We start from the raw sequence: 20,100 nt of genomic DNA, 5'->3' as shown, positions 1-20,100 counted from the left end.
CTGCTGACCCGTCTCCGCTCGGGATGGTGTCCTGCTGGCCCCACTATGGACTGGACTCTTACTATTATGTTGGATCCACTATGGACTGGACTCTCACAATATTATGTCAGACCCACTCGACATCCATTGCTTTCGGTCTCCCCTAGAGGGGGGGGGTTACCCACATATGCGGTCCTCTCCAAGGTTTCTCATAGTCATTCACATCGACGTCCCACTGGGGTGAGTTTTTCCTTGCCCGTATGTGGGCTTTGTACCGAGGATGTCGTTGTGGCTTGTGCAGCCCTTTGAGACACTTGTGATTTAGGGCTATATAAATAAAGATTGATTGATTGATTGATTGACTTTATACTCTTAACCCACCCAATGCCCTGCAGCGCTTGTACACCAGTGGAGAAGAGTAGTGAAAGCTGCCATTCTTCCAATCGCTCTTCTACTGACATTAGGGTGACATTTTCCTCCCACTGTGGCCTAGTCGGGGGCGGGACTGAACATTTGAACCCCTACCTGGCAGAGATGATGACGAACAAGCGGAATCGGCTGACAGGTGGAAGGCGGAGCCCCGGGGAGAATGCATCACTGCGGGCTCTCGTGCTCCACTGCTGGGGCCGGTGTGGAGCGGGTTCAACTGGGACTGAGGATGGATGTGTCGTGGATCCCGTTTGGATTGTGGTCGGCTGTGCCTGACCGCGGGTTGGAGCCCGGCTGAAGTGTTTAAAGGCGGTGTCTGCGGGGGGATTGGACACTCTGTTCCTGGTGGAAGGGTCTTTATCTTGAATATCAAAAACAAGCACAGATGTAATTAAAATACGTTATTGCTTTCTGCAGGTGCACTGCTTTTCCGCCATTATTCATGGGAGAGCAGCATGTGTGTATAATTACGCGACAGGTATGAGTGATCAAACTGCAGAAACAGCCTCGATTAGTAAGTCACAGCATGAAATAATGACAGTTTGATTCAATAAAGACTGCTCTTGATACTCATACTAAATGCACATGCCAGTGATTAGTTAGTCCTCTTAAAGGGGAACTGCTCTTTTTATGGAATTTTACCCATCATTCACATGTTTTTCTATTTTTATGAATTCTAAGTCATACAAACCCCGTTTCCATATGAGTTGGGAAATTGTGTTAGATGTAAATATAAACGGAATACAATGATTTGCAAATCTTTTTCAACCCATATTCAATTGAATGCACTACAAAGACAAGATATTTGATTTTCAAACTCATGAACTTTATTTTTTTTTGCAAATAATCATTAACTTAGAATTTCATGGCTGCAACACATGCCAAAGTAGTTGGGAAAGGGCATGTTCACCACTGTGTTACATGGCCTTTCCTTTTAACAACACTCAGTAAACGTTTGGGAACTGAGGAGACCCATATTTTAAGCTTCTCAGGTGGAATTATTTCCCATTCTTGCTTGATGTACAGCTTAAGTTGTTCAACAGTCCGGGGGTCTCCGTTGTGATATTTTAGGCTTCATAATGCGCCACACATTTTCAATGAGAGACAGGTCTGGACTACAGGCAGGCCAGTCTAGTACCCGCACTCTTTTACTATGAAGCCACGTTGATGTAACACGTGGCTTGGCATTGTCTTGCTGAAATAAGCAGGGGCGTCCATGGTAACGTTGCTTGGATGGCAACATATGTTGCTCCAAAACCTGTATGTACCTTTCAGCATTAATGGCGCCTTCACTTATGTGTAAGTTACCCATGGATTGGGCACTAATACACCCCCATACCATCACAGATGCTGGCTTTTCAACTTTGCGCCTATAACAATCCGGATGGTTCTTTTCCTCTTTGGTCAGGAGGACACGACGTCCACAGTTTCCAAAAACAATTTGAAATGTGGACTCGTCAGACCACAGAACACTTTTCCACTTTGTATCAGTCCATCTTAGATGATCTCAGGCCCAGCGAAACCGACGACGTTTGTGGGTGTTGTTGATAAACGGTTTTCGCCTTGCATAGGAGAGTTTTAACTTGCACTTACAGATGTAACGACGAACTGTAGTTACTGACAGTGGGTTTCTGAAGTGTTCCTGAGCCCATGTGGTGATATCATTTACACACTGATGTTGCTTGTTGATGCAGTACAGCCTGAGGGATTGGAGGTCACGGGCTTAGCTGCTTACGTGCAGTGATTTCTCCAGATTTTCTGAACCCTTTGATGATATTACGGACCGTAGATGGTGAAATCCCTAAATTCCTTGCAATAGCTGGTTGAGAAAGGTTTTTCCTAAACTGTTCAGCAATATGCTCATGCATTTGTTGACAAAGTGGTGACCCTCGCCCCATCCTTGTTTGTGAATAACTGAGCATTTCATGGAATCTACTTTTTTACCCAATCATGGCACCCACCTGTTCCCAATTTGCCTGTTCACCTGTGGGATGTTCCAAATAAGTGTTTGATGAGCATTCCTCAACTTTATCAGTATTTATTATCACCTTTCCCAACTTCTTTGTCACGTGTTGCTGGCATCAAATTCTAAAGTTAAAGATTATTTGCAAAAAAAAAAAATGTTTATCAGTTTGAACATCAAATATGTTGTCTTTGTAGCATATTCAACTGAATATGGGTTGAAAATGATTTGCAAATCATTGTATTCCATTTATATTTACATCTAACACAATTTCCCAACTCATATGAAAACAGGGTTTGTATAATACGGTCATCTATTGCAGAGTTTCTTAATCATTGCCCTTTAGAGGGCCGCCAACAAATATCTGTTTTTTAGTTGTGGTCTGTGCGGGCAGCAGCGGTAGTCAATTGTAATACACTTTTCCACCACTTGTGGGAGTAATGACAATATAAAACAAACAGTAGAAGTCTGGAGCTGAAGTCAGAGAAGTTTCTTAAGCACAAAAATTGTGACTAAAGTGGTGAAGCTGTATTTTTATGTTATTGTCAGTTTAGTTCAGAGCCATAATTCATTTGTTTTTCATTCTTTATACAACATACTTGTTTGTAAATATATGTTTTCAGTTATTTATGAGTCCATTCTTATGTAGTATATTTGGTTAGTAGTTGTTTTTCCTAATCGGCCTGACCCTGTTAAATACATAATAATCATTGTAATTACCACATGGTTTCATATCATTTGGCAACATTTAGTCTATTAAACTGTAAGTAAGTTCGGTATAATTATTGAACAAGATTAAAATCAAAAGTAAAATGACTAAATCGGTGTGGAGAAGTTGGGCCCTGAGATCAAAAAGGTTAAGAACCCCTGATCTATTGCACCCATAAAGCCCTCTAAAAAACACAAACAATACACAATTTACATTTTGTGACCTGAATATAATTAAGTATTAGCAATATTGTTTTTATAAGCTCTAATGCAGACCGTTTTGATCATAGGGAGCTAACCAGCATTATGCTACTATATTGACATATTGAGCCGGTGAGCTGTTGCATCGCCTTTGAGTTGGTGAAAGTTAATTGTAGATCATAAATCATGCCTCTCACCTGGATGTGACCATAAACCGAGAAGTAAACTTTGACATTTACCTTAGACCCAGAGATGATTTGCGGCCACTTTTCTTTTCTTTTCTTTTTTACCTCCGGGAGAATTGTAATTAATTCTTCATCTAAACGGGAAGGTTGTTTCATTATGTTCGTAGTTGTTGTTTCTTGTTTAGCACTTTGCAATACTGCTACTTGCTGGATCTGCTTATCAATCGGCTTTTAAAAGTTGGAGTTCATTCTCTGAATATTCAGGCTCAAAAATATTAAGTTCTGGATTATCATTTGTCCCAAAGTAGTCTTTATTGGCTCTCATGAAGTCTGCCATAATTAGTAATTGTTGTTGTTGTTGTTGACGGAAATAGAAAACATTGTGATGCGCCTGTGAAATTAATCCTTAAAATGAGAAAAATATATATATATATTGCATGTTATTATGAATGTGTCTGTTACTATGTGACATATATACTAACAGCATGTAAACACAATAATAATGGAAGCTTTTGGATAGAGATGTCCGATAATAGCTTTTTTTGCCGATATCCGATATTCCGATATTGTCCAACTCTTAATTACCGATACCGATATCAACCGATACTGATATATACAGTCGTGGAATTAACACATTATTATGCCTAATTTTGTTGTGATGCCCCGCTGGATGCATTAAACAATGTAACAAGGTTTTCCAAAATAAATCAACTCAAGTTATGGAAACAAAATGCCAACATGGCACTGCCATATTTATTATTGAAGTCACAATGTGCATTATTTTTTTTTAACATGCCTCAAAACAGCAGCTTAGAATTTGGGACATGCTCTCCCTGAGAGAGCATGAGGAGGTTGAGGTCGGCGGGGTTGGGGGGGGGGGGGGGGGGGGCGGGGGGGGGTATATTGTAGCATCCCGGAAGAGTTAGTGCTGCAAGGGGTTCTGGGTATTTGTTCTGTTGTGTTTATGCTGTGTTACGGTGCAGATATTCCCCCAAAATGTGTTTGTCATTCTTGTTTGGTGTGGTTTCACAGTATGGCACATATTTGTAACAGTGTTAAAGTTGTTTAGACGGCCACCCTCAGTGTGACCTGTATTGCTGTTGACCAAGTATGCATTCACTTGTGTGAGTGAAAAGCCGTAGATAATATGTGACTGGGCCGGCACGCAAAGGCAGTGCCTTTAAGGTTTATTGGCGCTCTGTACTTCTCCCTACGTCCGTGTACACAGCGGCGTTTTAAAAAGTCATATATGTTTATTTTTGAAACCGATACCGATAATTTCCGATATTACATTTTAACAGTGACGTGCGGTGAGGTTGATGGCTGGTGAGGCACTGAGTTCATCACAGTCAGATTTACAAACATATGAACCCTAAAGAGTATCTTATTCACCATTTGATTGGCAGCAGTTAACGGGTTATGTTTAAAAGCTCATACCAGCATTCTTCCCTGCTTGGCACTCAGCATCAGGGTTGGAATTGGGGGTTAAATCACCAAAAATGATTCCTGGGCGCGGCGCCGCTGCTGCTCACTGCTCCCCTCACCTCCCAGGGGGTGAACAAGGGGATGGGTCAAATGCAGACGACAAATTCCATTACACCTAGTGTGTGTGTGACAATCATTGGTACTTTAACTTAACTTTAACTTTACACATACAAACTGTAGCACACAAAAAAGCACATTTAATAAAAAAAAAACGTTATTATGGTCTTACCTTTACTTATAAATTAAGTCCATGCGCCGCAACTAAAGCCCTCACTTAAACTTTCCAGGTGCAAGATTTAATCTATTTAAAATAGTGTAACCGAGGGTTTATAAATGTCGCCTATACTGTACGAAACTACAAAATAACAAACACGGAGGCTCCAGTTTACACGAGGACCACTTTATTTACCTTCTTTCAAAAACCTCCGCAACGTGTCATCACTTCCGCTCTTAGCGCCTTCAAAATAAGAGCTCAAGGCATATACTGTATAACAGCGCATAGCAGGAACTTAACATCACAAAGAGGAAAGCCCATGAAAATAGGTTACAAAGGTTATTTAATAAGAAGCCAAAAAGTGCAAAAACAATAATGTTCGTGTTGGAGGAGTTGTGAATTAGATACACCTGCAGTCTGCAGGTGTACCTAATGTTGTGGCCCTGCAGTCATTCACAACTCCTCCAACACGAACATTATTGTTTTTGCACTTTTTGGCTTCTTATGAAATAACTTTTTTAAATAGATTCAATCTTGCACGTGGAAAGTTTAAGTGTGGGCTTTAGTTGATATAACAATTCTACGGCGGGGGTGCAGGAGGCGGGATTACTGGAGCCTCAGCCAGTGCGTCTTTTGCAGGCGTTTTATGATCGCTCAGCACAAGAAATACGTTACACACATACAGTTGTTGACAAAATACACTGTACATTACATACCTCAGCTAACTAAACTATGGAAATGTATAATATAGTTCATATAGCAATACGGTCTCACTGCACAGCAGGCCAGCAGTTAACCGAGTCCGGAATCCATGTTGAGGCACTGAGTGACGTGCCTCAACTGGCTGCTGTTCACCGCACCGTCTCTTCTCAGTATTTGAACGGCAAATGTGAAAATTCAGCGATTTTGAATAAAAATAATCTAAAACTGGTGAAGTTAAATGGAAAATAACTTTATAGTATAATCACTAGGATACATATAACAATTTTTTTTTTTTTTTTTCTGTTTACATTTTTTTTCTTTCGAAGATGGCAGGTGAGGCCCTGCCTCACCTGCCTCTAGTGACTGCACGTCACTGCCTTAGACCCAGAGATGGCGAGAAAAGACACGAAAAAAGGCTTGTTTTCCGCCACTTTTCTTTTCTTTTTTTTTACCTCCAGGAGAATTATAATTAATTCTTCATCTAAACGGGAAGGTTGTTTCATTATGTTCGTAGTTGTTTTTTCTTGTTTAGCACTTTGCAATACTGCTACTTGCTGGATCTGCTTATCAATCATCTTTTAAAAGTTGGAGTTCATTCTCTGAATATTTCAGGCTCAAAAATATTTAGGTTCTGGATTATCATTTGTCCAAAAGTAGTCTTTATTGGCTCTCATGATGTCTGCCATAACTAGTAGTTGTTGTTGTTGTTGTTGTTGTTGTTGTTGTTGTTGTTGTTGTTGACGGAAATAGAAAACATTGTGATGCGCCTGTGAAATTAATCCTTAAAATGAGAAAAAATAAATAAATATTGCATGTTATTATGAATGTGTCTGTTACTATGTGACGTATATACTCACAGCATGTAAACACAGTAATAATGGAAGCATTTGGATAGAGATGTCCGATAATGGCTTTTTTGCCGATATCCGATATTCCGATATTGTCAAACTCTTAATTACCGATACCGATATCAACCGATACCGATATATACAGTCGTGGAATTAACACATGATATGCCTAATTTTGTTGTGATGCCCCGCTGGATGCATTAAACAATGTAACAAGGTTTTCAAAAATAAATCAACTCAAGTTATGGAAAAAAAATGCCAACATGGCACCGCCATATTTATTACTGAAGTCACAAAGTGCATTATTTTTTTCAACATGCCTCAAAACAGCAGCTTAGAATTTGGGACATGCTCTCCCTGAGAGAGCATGAGGAGGTTGAGGTGGGCGGGGTTGGTGGGGGGGGGGGGGGGTGTATATTGTAGCATCCCGGAAGAGTTAGTGCTGCAAGGGGTTCTGGGTATGTGTTCTGTTGTGTTTATGTTGTGTTACGGTGCAGATATTCCCCCAAAATGTGTTTGTCATTCTTGTTTGGTGTGGGTTCACAGAGTGGCACATATTTGTAACAGTGTTAAAGTTGTTTAGACGGCCACCCTCAGTGTGACCTGTATGGCTGTTGACCAAGTATGCATTCAGTTGTGTGAGTGAAAAGCCGTAGATAATATGTGACTGGGCCGGCACGCAAAGGCAGTGCCTTTAAGGTTTATTGGCGCTCTGTATTTCTCCCTACGTCCGTGTACACAGCGGCGTTTTAAAAAGTCATACATTTTTCTTTTTAAAACCGATACCGATAATTTCCGATATTACATTTTAAAGTATTTATCGGCCGATGATATCGGCAGTCCGATATTATCGGACATCTCTACTTTTGGATGTTGTGTAAAGCGCTTTAAAGGTGGAATAGAGAGACTCTCATTCGCTCTATTGTTAGATGATTTTTACTAACTTTTATTTACAAGTTAAAATACATAAACAAAATAAATACACATGTATTCGTGTCTTATATAGGGATTGTGAAAGACAGACAAAATAAAATAAAAAAAAAAGTGCAGTATCCCTTCCAAGGTATGACTATTATGACATGTGTTCCTTGAGTTTTGTTATGAGCACAAAATGCGGGACACACTTTTATAAAAAAAGAGGATCCTTTGAGAAGTTACACTAGCTTGATGACTTCACTCAATGTACATGCCCACCACTTCATGGAACTTTGTAAAAAAAAGCTACACATTGTTAAATGCATTAATGCTGTGTCTACTATCAGACGTCACAGCTGCAAGTTTGATCATTGTGTTTTTCTTATTTGCTAAACTGGCATGATGCTGTTAAAATGTACCTGTGTTATTAGCACTGTAACTCATCAAACTATACTAATGTGTGTGTGTGTGTGTGTGTGGGGGGGGGGGAATGAGGGGGTATTGGGGGGCCCTCCACACCAAATCTTAACAAAATATATATACATATTTCACTCAACAGAACAGCAACAATGCAAAAATAGCCCCCATTTTTATAAATAATCATGTTCTTTAGCGACGGGCGTTTCAGTTATCAACACCAACCATTGCATTTCACTGTCAAAATCGGGGGCACCTGATTGGGTGGGGCCCAAGGGCTTCAGCCCATTAAAGACCTCTCCTCCTTAATGGTTAAATGCACTTTTTTGTATTTCTTTTTTCTGTGTTCTAAAAAAAATCAATGCAGGCTATGGGGAGTCATCTTTTCTGCCGAATGAGCAATGAGCTCATTATGAGCAATGAGCAGTTGTAGGACACCTCGGTCTTAGACGCATCCTCGTTCAGACTGGACACTGGCCGAGAGTTAGTGGGCGGCGGAAGGTGGAGTCGGCTCTCTTGGTTGCTTTGTTGGGTCTGCTCCTGTCGCTGACCATGCCCCCCCCCACCCCAGCAGACGATGGCGTGGAACACCGCAGAGGCCACCACAGTGTGTATGTTATTTTGTTGTTGTTTTACTTTTGTGGCTGTGTGTAGAATTGGCTGGTTGCATCAGCTCTGCTCTTTTAACGTCTTTAATGTCATTTGTGGTCTTTGATGTTTCCCTCTTACACACATGTTTATCTGTGCTATGGCTATGAGGGTTTTTTTCCCTCTGCCTCAGTCTGGTCCCCCCTTTCCAGGGTCCCAGGCTTGGACTGATTTTTTTTTCCACCCCCTTCCCCCTCTGCGTTTAACTGTTTCTCATCTTTTTTGTAAGGGGCACCGGAAGTTGGCAGACCTGTCAGCGATCCTGTTCCGTCTCCCTGAAATGTTTGTCTGCTTTTGAATGGGATTGTGTTGAAAATCTTAATTTCCCCTCGGGGAAGTATTTCTGATTCTGATTCTGATTCTGAAAAAGCGGTCTAAAAACATCCAAAAACAACAAGCAACGCTGCATTTACAGTACATGCCGTGACCTGCATATTAACCAAGCTATTGTGACATTGTTATTGTAAGAGGTAACACGGAGGAACTACTTTTAGTAAGACAGCGCCTTGCTCGCAGAGACACTCACACTGCTCCTCCCGCCCCTAGAGAGAGGCTGATGAACCGCCCTTGACTTTGGAAACGTTCATGACTAAATTATAAATCATGCCTCACATGATTTATAGTAAAATTTTGCGGCCATAACTTTGGAATTCATTTCAGACTCGAAAACACCATTTGGGAGATGCGGCAAGATGCTCGTTCCATCCCAGCATTTGTTTACCTGAGGAGTGAGGATTATGCAGACGTTATCGTCTAAATGGGGAGATGAAAGATCCAGTCAGTCGACATCCCAGTTGTGTTGCGTTCATATTTTGTTTGGGACTACTCCTACTTGATGCCTTGTTCACTAAAACTGGATCTGCTTTGCACCAAGCTTCCAAAACCTGGAGGTTTTGGATCATCATTTGTCCCCCAGGTACCGTATTTTTCGGAGTATAAGTCGCACCGGAGTATAAGTCGCACCTGCCGAAAATGCATAATAAAGAGGGAAAAAAACATATATAAGTCGCACTGGAGCCCGGCCAAACTATGAAAAAAACTGCGACTTATAGTCCGAAAAATACGGTAATCGTGGTTGGCTCTCACAAAATCGGCCATGGTTAATATTTGTTGTAGTAGTGTTCGAAGCTATGCGATCTGTGAAATCAATGCACCCAGGAAATAAGTTCCGGCTATGACCAAAATTACCAAAATTCTGTAAATATTAAATTAGGAATGTGCCTGTTACTACATTACATATATATTTACAGCATGTATATAAAACGTTGTTGAACGCTTTTGGACAATTTTTTTAGAGGGCTTTATAGGCAAAATAGGTCAAAACCCATTACCTTTATTGTTAGCCACCTCTTGCTAGCAGTTTTTTTGTTGATTACTGTTTTGAATGCACAAAACACAAAACAAAGACATGAGTGTTGTTGTCTGACATAGGGATGGTGAATGATAGGCAAAAGCACAGTTCCCCTTTGATGTTATGCCGTTACATGTGATATTTACAATATATTAGGCTAACACGGGGGTCGGCAACCCGCGGCTCTAGAGCCGCATGCGGCTCTTTAGCGTCGCCCAGTGGCTCCCTGGAGCTTTTTCAAAAATGTATAAAAATGGAAAAAGATGAGGGAGAAATATATTTTTTGTTTTAATATGGTTTCTGTAGGACAAACATGACACAAATCTCCCTTATTGTTATAATGGATTAGATTTTACATTGCACTTTTTTATTATTAGATACTCAAAGCGCTCACAGAAAAGTGGGAACCCATCATTCAGTCACACCTGGTGGTGGTAAGCTACATTTATAGCCACAGCTGCTCTGGGGTAGACTGACGGAAGCGAGGCTGCCAGTTTGCGCCTACGGCCCCTCCGACCACCACATATCATTCATTCATCCACCAGTGTGAGCGGCACTGGGTGCAAGGGTGAAGTGTCCTGCCCAAGGACACAACGGCAGCAATTTGGATGTCAAGAGGCGGGGAGCGAACCTGCAACCCTCAGGTTTCTGGCACAGCCGCTTTACCCACTACGCCTCACCGCCCCCTTGTTATATATATCCCTCTGTTTATGTTAAACATGTTTCACTTATGAGAGTATTTGGCGAGCGCCGTTTTGTCCTATTTTCGGCGGTTCTTGAACTCACCGCAGTTTGTTTACATGTACAACTTTCTCCGACGTCGGCACAGAAAGATGCGTTTTATGCTACTCCTTCTTTGTCTCATTTTGTACACCAAACGTTTTATGCTGTGTGTGAATGCACAACGGTTAGCTTTGTTGATGTTATTGACTTGTTGGAGTGCTAATCAGCATATTTGGTCAGTGCATGACTGCAAGCTAATCGATGCCAACATGCTATTTATGCTAGCTGTATGTACATACAGTATTGCATCACTATGCCTTTGAGCTCTTTTGATATCCTTTAGGCATGTCCTCTGTGTATTTAATTTAATATTTGCATGTCTCTTGACCATACTTGCCAACTTTGAGACCTCCGAAATCGGAAGATGGGGGGTGTGTGTGTGTGTGTGTGTGTGTTGGGGGGGGGGGGATAGCGGGGGGTGTATATATTTTCAAGTATATATATATATGTATATATATATGTATATATATATATATATATATATATATATATATATAAGTATATATATATATATATATATATATATATATATATATATATATATATATATATATATATATATATATACATACATACAGGTAAAAGCCAGTAAATTAGAATATTTTTAAAAACTTGATTTATTTCAGTAATTGCATTCAAAAGGTGTAACTTGTACATTATATTTATTCATTGCACACAGACTGATGCATTCAAATGTTTATTTCATTTAATTTTGATGATTTGAAGTGGCAACAAATGAAAATCCAAAATTCCGTGTGTCACAAAATTAGAATATTACTTAAGGCTAATACAAAAAAGGGATTTTTAGAAATGTTGGCCAACTGAAAAGTATGAAAATGAAAAATATGAGCATGTACAATACTCAATACTTGGTTGGAGCTCCTTTTGCCTCAATTACTGCGTTAATGCGGCGTGGCATGGAGTCGATGAGTTTCTGGCACTGCTCAGGTGTTATGAGAGCCCAGGTTGCGCTGATAGTGGCCTTCAACTCTTCTGCGTTTTTGGGTCTGGCATTCTGCATCTTCCTTTTCACAATACCCCACAGATTTTCTATGGGGCTAAGGTCAGGGGAGTTGGCGGGCCAATTTAGAACAGAAATACCATGGTCTGTAAACCAGGCACGGGTAGATTTTGCGCTGTGTGCAGGCGCCAAGTCCTGTTGGAACTTGAAATCTCCATCTCCATAGAGCAGGTCAGCAGCAGGAAGCATGAAGTGCTCTAAAACTTGCTGGTAGACGGCTGCGTTGACCCTGGATCTCAGGAAACAGAGTGGACCGACACCAGCAGATGACATGGCACCCCAAACCATCACTGATGGTGGAAACTTTACACTAGACTTCAGGCAACGTGGATCCTGTGCCTCTCCTGTCTTCCTCCAGACTCTGGGACCTCGATTTCCAAAGGAAATGCAAAATTTGCATGGTTGGGTGATGGTTTGGGGTGCCATGTCATCTGCTGGTGTCGGTCCACTCTGTTTCCTGAGATCCAGGGTCAACACAGCCGTCTACCAGCAAGTTTTAGAGCACTTCATGCTTCCTGCTGCTGACCTGCTCTATGGAGATGGAGATTTCAAGTTCCAACAGGACTTGGCGCCTGCACACAGCGCAAAATCTACCCGTGCCTGGTTTACGGACCATGGTATTTCTGTTCTAAATTGGCCCGCCAACTCCCCTGACCTTAGCCCCATAGAAAATCTGTGGGGTATTGTGAAAAGGAAGATGCAGAATGCCAGACCCAAAAACGCAGAAGAGTTGAAGGCCACTATCAGAGCAACCTGGGCTCTCATAACACCTGAGCAGTGCCAGAAACTCATCGACTCCATGCCACGCCGCATTAACGCAGTAATTGAGGCAAAAGGAGCTCCAACCAAGTATTGAGTATTGTACATGCTCATATTTTTCATTTTCATACTTTTCAGTTGGCCAACATTTCTAAAAATCCCTTTTTTGTATTAGCCTTAAGTAATATTCTAATTTTATGACACACGGAATTTTGGATTTTCATTTGTTGCCACTTCAAATCATCAAAATTAAATGAAATAAACATTTGAATGCATCAGTCTGTGTGCAATGAATAAATATAATGTACAAGTTACACCTTTTGAATGCAATTACTGAAATAAATCAAGTTTTTCAAAATATTCTAATTTACTGGCTTTTACCTGTATATATATATGTATATATATATATATATATATATATATATATATATATATATATATATATATATATATATATATATATATATATATATATATATATATATGTTACTATTAGTAAGTTGTGTTTTTGGACATTACTACTGGCCGTAGTTTTGAAGCAATGCATGATGGGAATCTGGATGTTGTGTGTCAGTGTATTAACGTGCCGGCTGGAATAAACACAAGCTGAGAAATAGCTCCGTGCCTGCCTACTTTATGGGTTATAGATAAACCTATGGATAACGGATACATATATAATAGTCTTCTTTTCAGGTGAGAGAGGACGCTAAAGGCAGTGCCTTTAAGGCACGCCCCGAATATTGTTGTCTGGGTGGAAATCGGGAAAAATTCGGGAGAATGGTTGCCCCGGGTATTTTCGGGAGGGGCACTGAAATTTGGGAGTCTCCAGGGAAAATCGGGAAATCAAGAGGGTTGGCAAGTATGCTCTTGACACATTCATTGCTGCATTTCTCATAGTTGTTTTATATACGTTACCCAGCTTGCAAATATTGTAATAAATCCATTAGAAGAAGGCAGCCTGCCGTTTCCTTTAACTTGGACACACACATCTATACCTTTGGTCATTCTAAGCCATTATTTTCCAGGAGTTATCTCACCCTCTGAGAAACCTCTGTTTTTCGAATATTTTCCAATGTTGTAAAATGTTTAAAATAAAGATTAAAAAAATCAACATTTCTGTAACAAAGATTTGCGTCAGCCTGAGACACATAATAATTTTGATAGTAGGCTATTATAGCTAATATAGACACTTACGTCAACGTGTTGCCTTCATTCATCCATGCGGACTGGACCCTTTTCGAGAGTTGGTGGGCGGCCGAGGGTGGTTGCTCTTGGTTGCTTTGTTGGGTCTGCTCCTGTCTCTGGCCATGCTCCCCCCATCCCAGCAGACGATAGCGTGGAACACCGCAGAGGCCACCACAGTGTATATGTTTTTTTTGTTTTGTTTTCTTTTGTTTTACTTTTGTGGCTGTATGTAGAAGTGGCTGGTTGCATCAACTCTGCTCTTTTAATGTCTTTAATGCCCTTTGTGTTCTTTGATGTTTCCCTCTTACACACATGTTTATGTGTGCTATGGCTATGAGGTTTTTTTATTGGCCTCCTTGCCTTTTTCTCACCTTTTTTGTAAGGGGCGCCGGAAGTTGGCAGACCATCCAGCGATCCGGTTCTGTCTTCCTGTAATGTTTGTCTGCTCTTGAATGGGATTGTGCTGAAAATCTTAATTTCCCCTCTGGGATTATTAAAGTAGTTCTGATTCTGGTTCTGATTATAACACTTATATAAGACTTTACATTTTTTTGCGGCTCCAGACAGATTTTTTTCTTGTATTTTTGGTGTAATATGGTCTTTCAACGTTTTGGGTTGCCGACCCCTTGGCTAACACTTTGAACACAGCTAATTAGCATTAAAGCAACAAACACACCAAACCAGCTTGTTCACAGTACAAAACACTTTTAAACCATCTAAATTACAGATTTTGATGAGCCTACCTGAAAGTACATGTTACACAGCCAGTGATCGAGATCTGAGGACATGAGGGCTTCGATTTTCCGAAACTGATCCACCTGGCTGTGGGGCTCTCCTCGAAGGAGTGGAGTTTTGTACCTAGTTAAAAAAAAAGCACTGTGTGGACCAAACTATATTAATTTAGGCAGATTATCCGTACATGGGACAAACAGCATACCTGCCTTGGACCGGGCCGAGCCTCGATCCACAAACCGGAAACGCCCCCCAGGCCAGAACTGACTTCATGTAGCTGCTCTGCCCGGGTGATGCAATCAGTTGGAACACGAAGACCATGGAGGGCAGAAGCTCACAGGTTGGGGGTAGGATCTGCAGACACAAAACAAGGACAGCATTGCTCTTAATTGCATGCAGATGACGCCTGCAGGTGCATCCAGCAACGTAAGCACACATTTATTAATGCAGCACTAATGAAGTAAACATGCGCAGACTTGCTCTCAACCACATAGCCAATGACAGACAGAATGTATTCTAACGACAGAAAAATGAGCCCTCAGGGGGTCGAGTTCATCTACATCCTAGACTTGAATCCTCCTCTAACTTATTTCCATGTTTTTGTGCGAGCCCTCTTAACTGTCATTCCCACCCGTCCACAGAAGCGGAGATGCCGCGGTGATAAAGCATCCAAGCACAAAAGCGGAGGGAACGCGACGAGCAGACAGTTTTGTTACTGAACGCAGGGAGGCAACCATCAATCAGACTGATGGGATTATCAAGGCCATCTTGCGTGGGGCAAACAGCGTTAGCGCTTATCGCACTCCACGCCAAACATGCGTTCTTTTTTACTCGGAGAACTGCGTAAAGAATGAAGTGACAGTGAGGTGCGGGCCACTTCATCCATCACCAGGTGGAAATATTCAATCTCTTTATTTGTTGGAATGGAAAGCACATATATTTGCTTTGCTTTTAACACAGTGGTTCTTAACCTTGTTGGAGGTACCGAACCCCACCAGTTTCATATGCGCATTCACCGAACCTTTCTTTAGTGAAAAACAAAATGTTTTTTTTCTCAAATTCAAGACAAAGTTATATGTTTTTTTGACTGGTGCACAAAATGAACCGTGCATGAACATCATCTTGTTCAAAGAACAAAACCAACACAGTGCATGAACTCACAAGAAATTACACGTCTGCGAATAAGATGGAAAATTAGAGGGAACATTGTTTGGGGGTATCTATAATATGGCGATAGGGAGAAGTTTTTATTTACACGATAAATCGGGTGTGTCTTGACCTCCGCGGCGGAGGCTCCACCGAACCCCTGAGGCCGACTCACCGAACCCCTAGGGTTCGATCGAACCCAGGTTAAGAACCACTGTTTTAAAATGAAGAGGCATTGATGTAGGACTATCTTATAACTTCAAGGGGAACTGCACTTTTTGGGGGGAATTTAGCCTATCATTCACAATCCCTGTGTTGATTTTTTCCACGCATTCTAAATAGTAAAATACAGCAGGTATGAGGTGGCTAACAGTGACACTTGTCAAGACTTGGACTTTGGGGTTTGTTTTCCCGGAATGCAAATGAAAGTTGGCGCGGGCAAGGCGTGAAGGTAAAGACATTATTTATTTTACACTAACAAAGGAATAAAAAGCGCGCTCAAGGTGGAAGTACAAACTTGACTAACGAAACAAAGACTTGCACGTGGGCAAAAAACTATGGACATGAACAATAGTCGCTAACTTTGGCATGAATAGAAAAAAATTACTTGACATGGCATGAAGTGCGCAGAGGTAAACAGAGTGAGAAGCAGAAAGTCAGGGGTATGATGTCGCCAGGGAGACTTCCTGGCAACAATGGGTTTAAATAATAGTGACATGATTAAACACAGGTGCGTGAGTCGTGAGGGCAGGTGAAAACTAATGGGTTGCTATGGTGACAAACAAGAGTGCACAATGAGTCCAAACGTGGAACAGGTGAAACTAATGGGTAACCATGGAAACAAGACAAGGGAGTGAAAAGCCAGAAACTAAAGAGTCCAATAACTAAACAAAACAAAACATGATTACACAGACATGACAGACACTAATGGGAGCACAATATTCTGCCCTTGAAGCCGTCTAAAATAAAACAATCAAAAACCCCTAAAAATTCTCTATCTAGCTGTCTGTCTAGCAATATTGTTATTGTAAGCATTTATGCAGACAAACTTATTTTTAGTAGCGCTGTGATCACAGAGAGCTAACTAGCTTATCCTGCTATATTGACATATTGAGGTCGGTGAGTAGCTGGATCGCCTCTGAGCTGGTGAAAGTTCATTCTAGATCATTGGTTCTTAACCTTGTTGGAGGTACCGAACCCCACCAGTTTCATATGCGTATTCACCGAACCCTTCTTTAGTGAAAAATAAAATGTTTTTTTTTTTAATTCAAGACAAAGTTATATGTTTTTGGTAACGCTTTAGTATGGGGAACATATTTTAAGTAACAAAGACTTAATTTTGAGTTATTTGGTTAGGGTTAGAGGGTCAGGGTTAGAGGGTTAGGGTTATAATAAGGCCATGCCGAATAAGTCATTAATAAGTACTTAATAATGACTAGTTAAGAGCCAATATGTTACTAATTTGCATGTTAATAATCAAGTAATTAATGGTGAATATGTTCCCCATACTAAAGTGTTACCATGTTTTACTGGTGCACAAAATGAACCGTGCATGAACATCACCTTGTTCAAGGAACAAAACTAACACAGTGCATAAACTCACAACAAATTACACACCTGCAAATCAGTCTGACTTCTGCTGTTGCCGTATCCGTAATATGCTGATAGGGAGAAGTTTTTATTTACGTGTACAGCTCCACTAATGGACATTGGAGTGTTACTTTCAAAGGCAAAATTAAAGTATTGCTAGAAACATAATTTTATATGGGACTTTATTGTATTATATGTATAGTACATGTTCCAAAAAGAAAAAAAGTATAAAACACCACCAGAATTAGAGATATTACAAGTCAAAGTGATGAAGCTTAGTGTTACGCTCATGACTTGGTGTATCTAAACATTACCCTATAAGATGAAGGCAATTGCATTTTATTGATATTTGAAATGTATTCAATGTTTATAAATTAATATTTAAATATACTAAATGTAAAAAAGGGAATAAATATTCAAAATAAGATCATTAAATGAAATCTAGTTTGGTTACACCATCATGAGCGCAACACAAGGTTGTAAAAGTTTCAACTACAATTCTAAACCGGTATAGCTCGGTTGGTAGGGTGGCCGTGCCAGCAACTTGAGGGTTCCAGGTTCGATCCCCGCTTCCGCCATCCTAGTCACTGCCGTTGTGTCCTTGGGCAAGACACTTTACCCACCTGCTCCCAGTGCCACCCACACTGGTTTAAATGTAACTTAGATATTGGGTTTCACTATGTAAAGCGCTTTGAGTCACTAGAGAAAAAGCGCTATATAAATATAATTCACTTCACTTCACTTCACTAAATAAGATGTCAAAAGCAAACTGAAATCAAATACACACAGCTTAAAGATTGATCAATACCTATTTAAATTTAGTAATACATAAATATGATGATTTATCAAAATATAAAAGAAATATACCTGAACAGAACGCTCATGATGGTTACACCAAAAAAGTAACGCTATGAATCGTGTTTTTCCAAGTTTTTGGGGCATTTTTATGCTATTTCCAAGCATCTCCTTTTTATTATCGTTGATTTTAAATGGTCAAACTATTATATTTTATATGCATGCCCTAGTAAACAAAATAAAAGTCATATATATTTGGCTTGTTACATTTTGAAGCACATTTGTGCAGGTGGATGCGAATGTACCCATTACCAGAGCTGTACACTTACACGATGAGTCGGGTGTGTCTTGACCTCCACCGAACCCCTTAGCCCAACTCACCGAACCCCTAGGTTTCGATCGAACCCAGGTTAAGAACCACTGTTCTAGATAATAAAAAATGCCTCTCACCTGGATAGTAGAATGTTTGTTATGATCCGCTGCCCGGATCATATTCTGTTTATGTTTTCAGTTCACTTGGGTTCTCAGCACCTGTTGAGTTTGTGTTTCTCAGTTGCCATGACGGCAGATTATCGTCACCTACCTCTGGTTAGTGTTCCGGACGCGCACCTGTTGCCGGGGCACTAATCAGAGGGCTATTTAGTTTACGCGCTGGCCTCACTCGGTCTGTTGGTTTTGTTTGCTCCCATGCAACAAGTTACGCTCCTAGTTTCGCTCATAGTCTGCATTTTTGATATTAGCATCTTTTTGCTACCCTTTTGTTTTCTGTGCCGTGGGCACCGCGCAGCATATTTTGTACTACAACTAGAATAAATCATTTATTCTCACCTGCAAGCTGCTTCCTGATCCCTCTGCATCTTGAAAAGACGACCTCCGGCATCACAATGCCACGCAAGCGTAACAGAAAACCAACAGCAGACAGTCTTTTCGAAGAGGGCGTGGAGGATTCCGGTGTTGTACCGAAATCTGTTACCCATCGGAATTTGTAACTCCAGGGGGCGATGTTCCCATGGCGTTTGTTTGATGGTTAAACGGCAAGCCCAAAGAGGAGGAGAAGAAGAACGCTTGCGTAAATGGCGTAAACTATCCTTAATGCTGAAACGTCAGTTGTCAGAATTTCAGCATTAATAAATTACACATATTCTGGAAATCAATGATTTACTTTCATTATAGTATGAGTCCATTGTTATTATTAATGCTGAAATTCTCACAACTGACGTTTCAGCAGGATAGTTTACGCCATTTACGCAAGCGTTCTTCTTCTCCTCCTCTTTGGGCTTGCCGTTTAACCATCAAACAAACATCATGGGAACATCGCCCCCTGGAGTTACAAATTCCGATGGGTAACAGATTTCGGTACAACACCGGCTACGGGACGTGGCTGGTCTTAAAGGCGATGGAGAGAGAGACTCTCCAGTATTCCCCTTTGGAGCGCGAAGACCTTTTGTGGTGACCTGACGGTTCGTTGGTCTATATCGACTCCATCTCGCCCGGGGATGTCCGCTCACAGCCAGCCCGAACGCGTCAGCGAAAGCGGAAGTCAGCCAAGAAGACTTCGGCTCGCGGCAAAGACGCACCTATCCCACAACTTTTCCCTCCGGAGCACAGCCAGCTACAAGCAGCCCAGGATTCTCCTCAAATATTTGGTAATTATAATGACCATATTTTCAAAGATTCCTCCGACTGGCCTGTCAATCACTGGGATTGCAGCTATGACGTCATTCCGTTGTCGCCCCCCGAGGACACGCCCCCGTCCACTTTTGATGACGTCATAGAAAAAGACATTTTTTTGCATTCTGTTAATTCTTTCTGTCAGCCATTTACAAATGACTTTAATTCTAAAATTAAGCATTATCAGGACATTTTTTTTTAATTCTAGGTCTAGTCAGTCCCACTCACCTTCTGACTTTCAAGCTCAGCCCCCAATTACTTTGGCCCCACCCCCTAAGGCTCAAGCTCCACCCACTCCTCTGTCTGCTGTGCCACTTGCTGCTCTGCCTTCTCCACTTCCTGTTCCAGCCCAGTCATCTTCCGAGACACCCCT

At 41.0% G+C, this 20,100-nt stretch overlaps 1 protein-coding gene across 1 annotated transcript in view; it reads right to left on the bottom strand.

The window, feature by feature from the left end:
• Positions 1–20,100, bottom strand: part of ofcc1 (orofacial cleft 1 candidate 1) — a 219,548-nt gene that overhangs the window by 151,818 nt on the left and 47,630 nt on the right. The window contains exons 7-9 of the mRNA XM_072913410.1: positions 14,731–14,879; positions 14,537–14,651; positions 505–769 (exon numbers count right to left, since the gene is read on the bottom strand). Of these exons, the coding sequence (XP_072769511.1) occupies positions 505–769; positions 14,537–14,651; positions 14,731–14,879 (529 nt within the window). The remainder of the gene's footprint in view (positions 1–504; positions 770–14,536; positions 14,652–14,730; positions 14,880–20,100) is intronic.

This window comes from Nerophis lumbriciformis, linkage group LG07 (assembly GCF_033978685.3).
Source record: "Nerophis lumbriciformis linkage group LG07, RoL_Nlum_v2.1, whole genome shotgun sequence".
Lineage (NCBI taxonomy): Eukaryota > Metazoa > Chordata > Actinopteri > Syngnathiformes > Syngnathidae > Nerophis > Nerophis lumbriciformis.
This window is presented reverse-complemented; position numbering and strand designations above follow the sequence as displayed.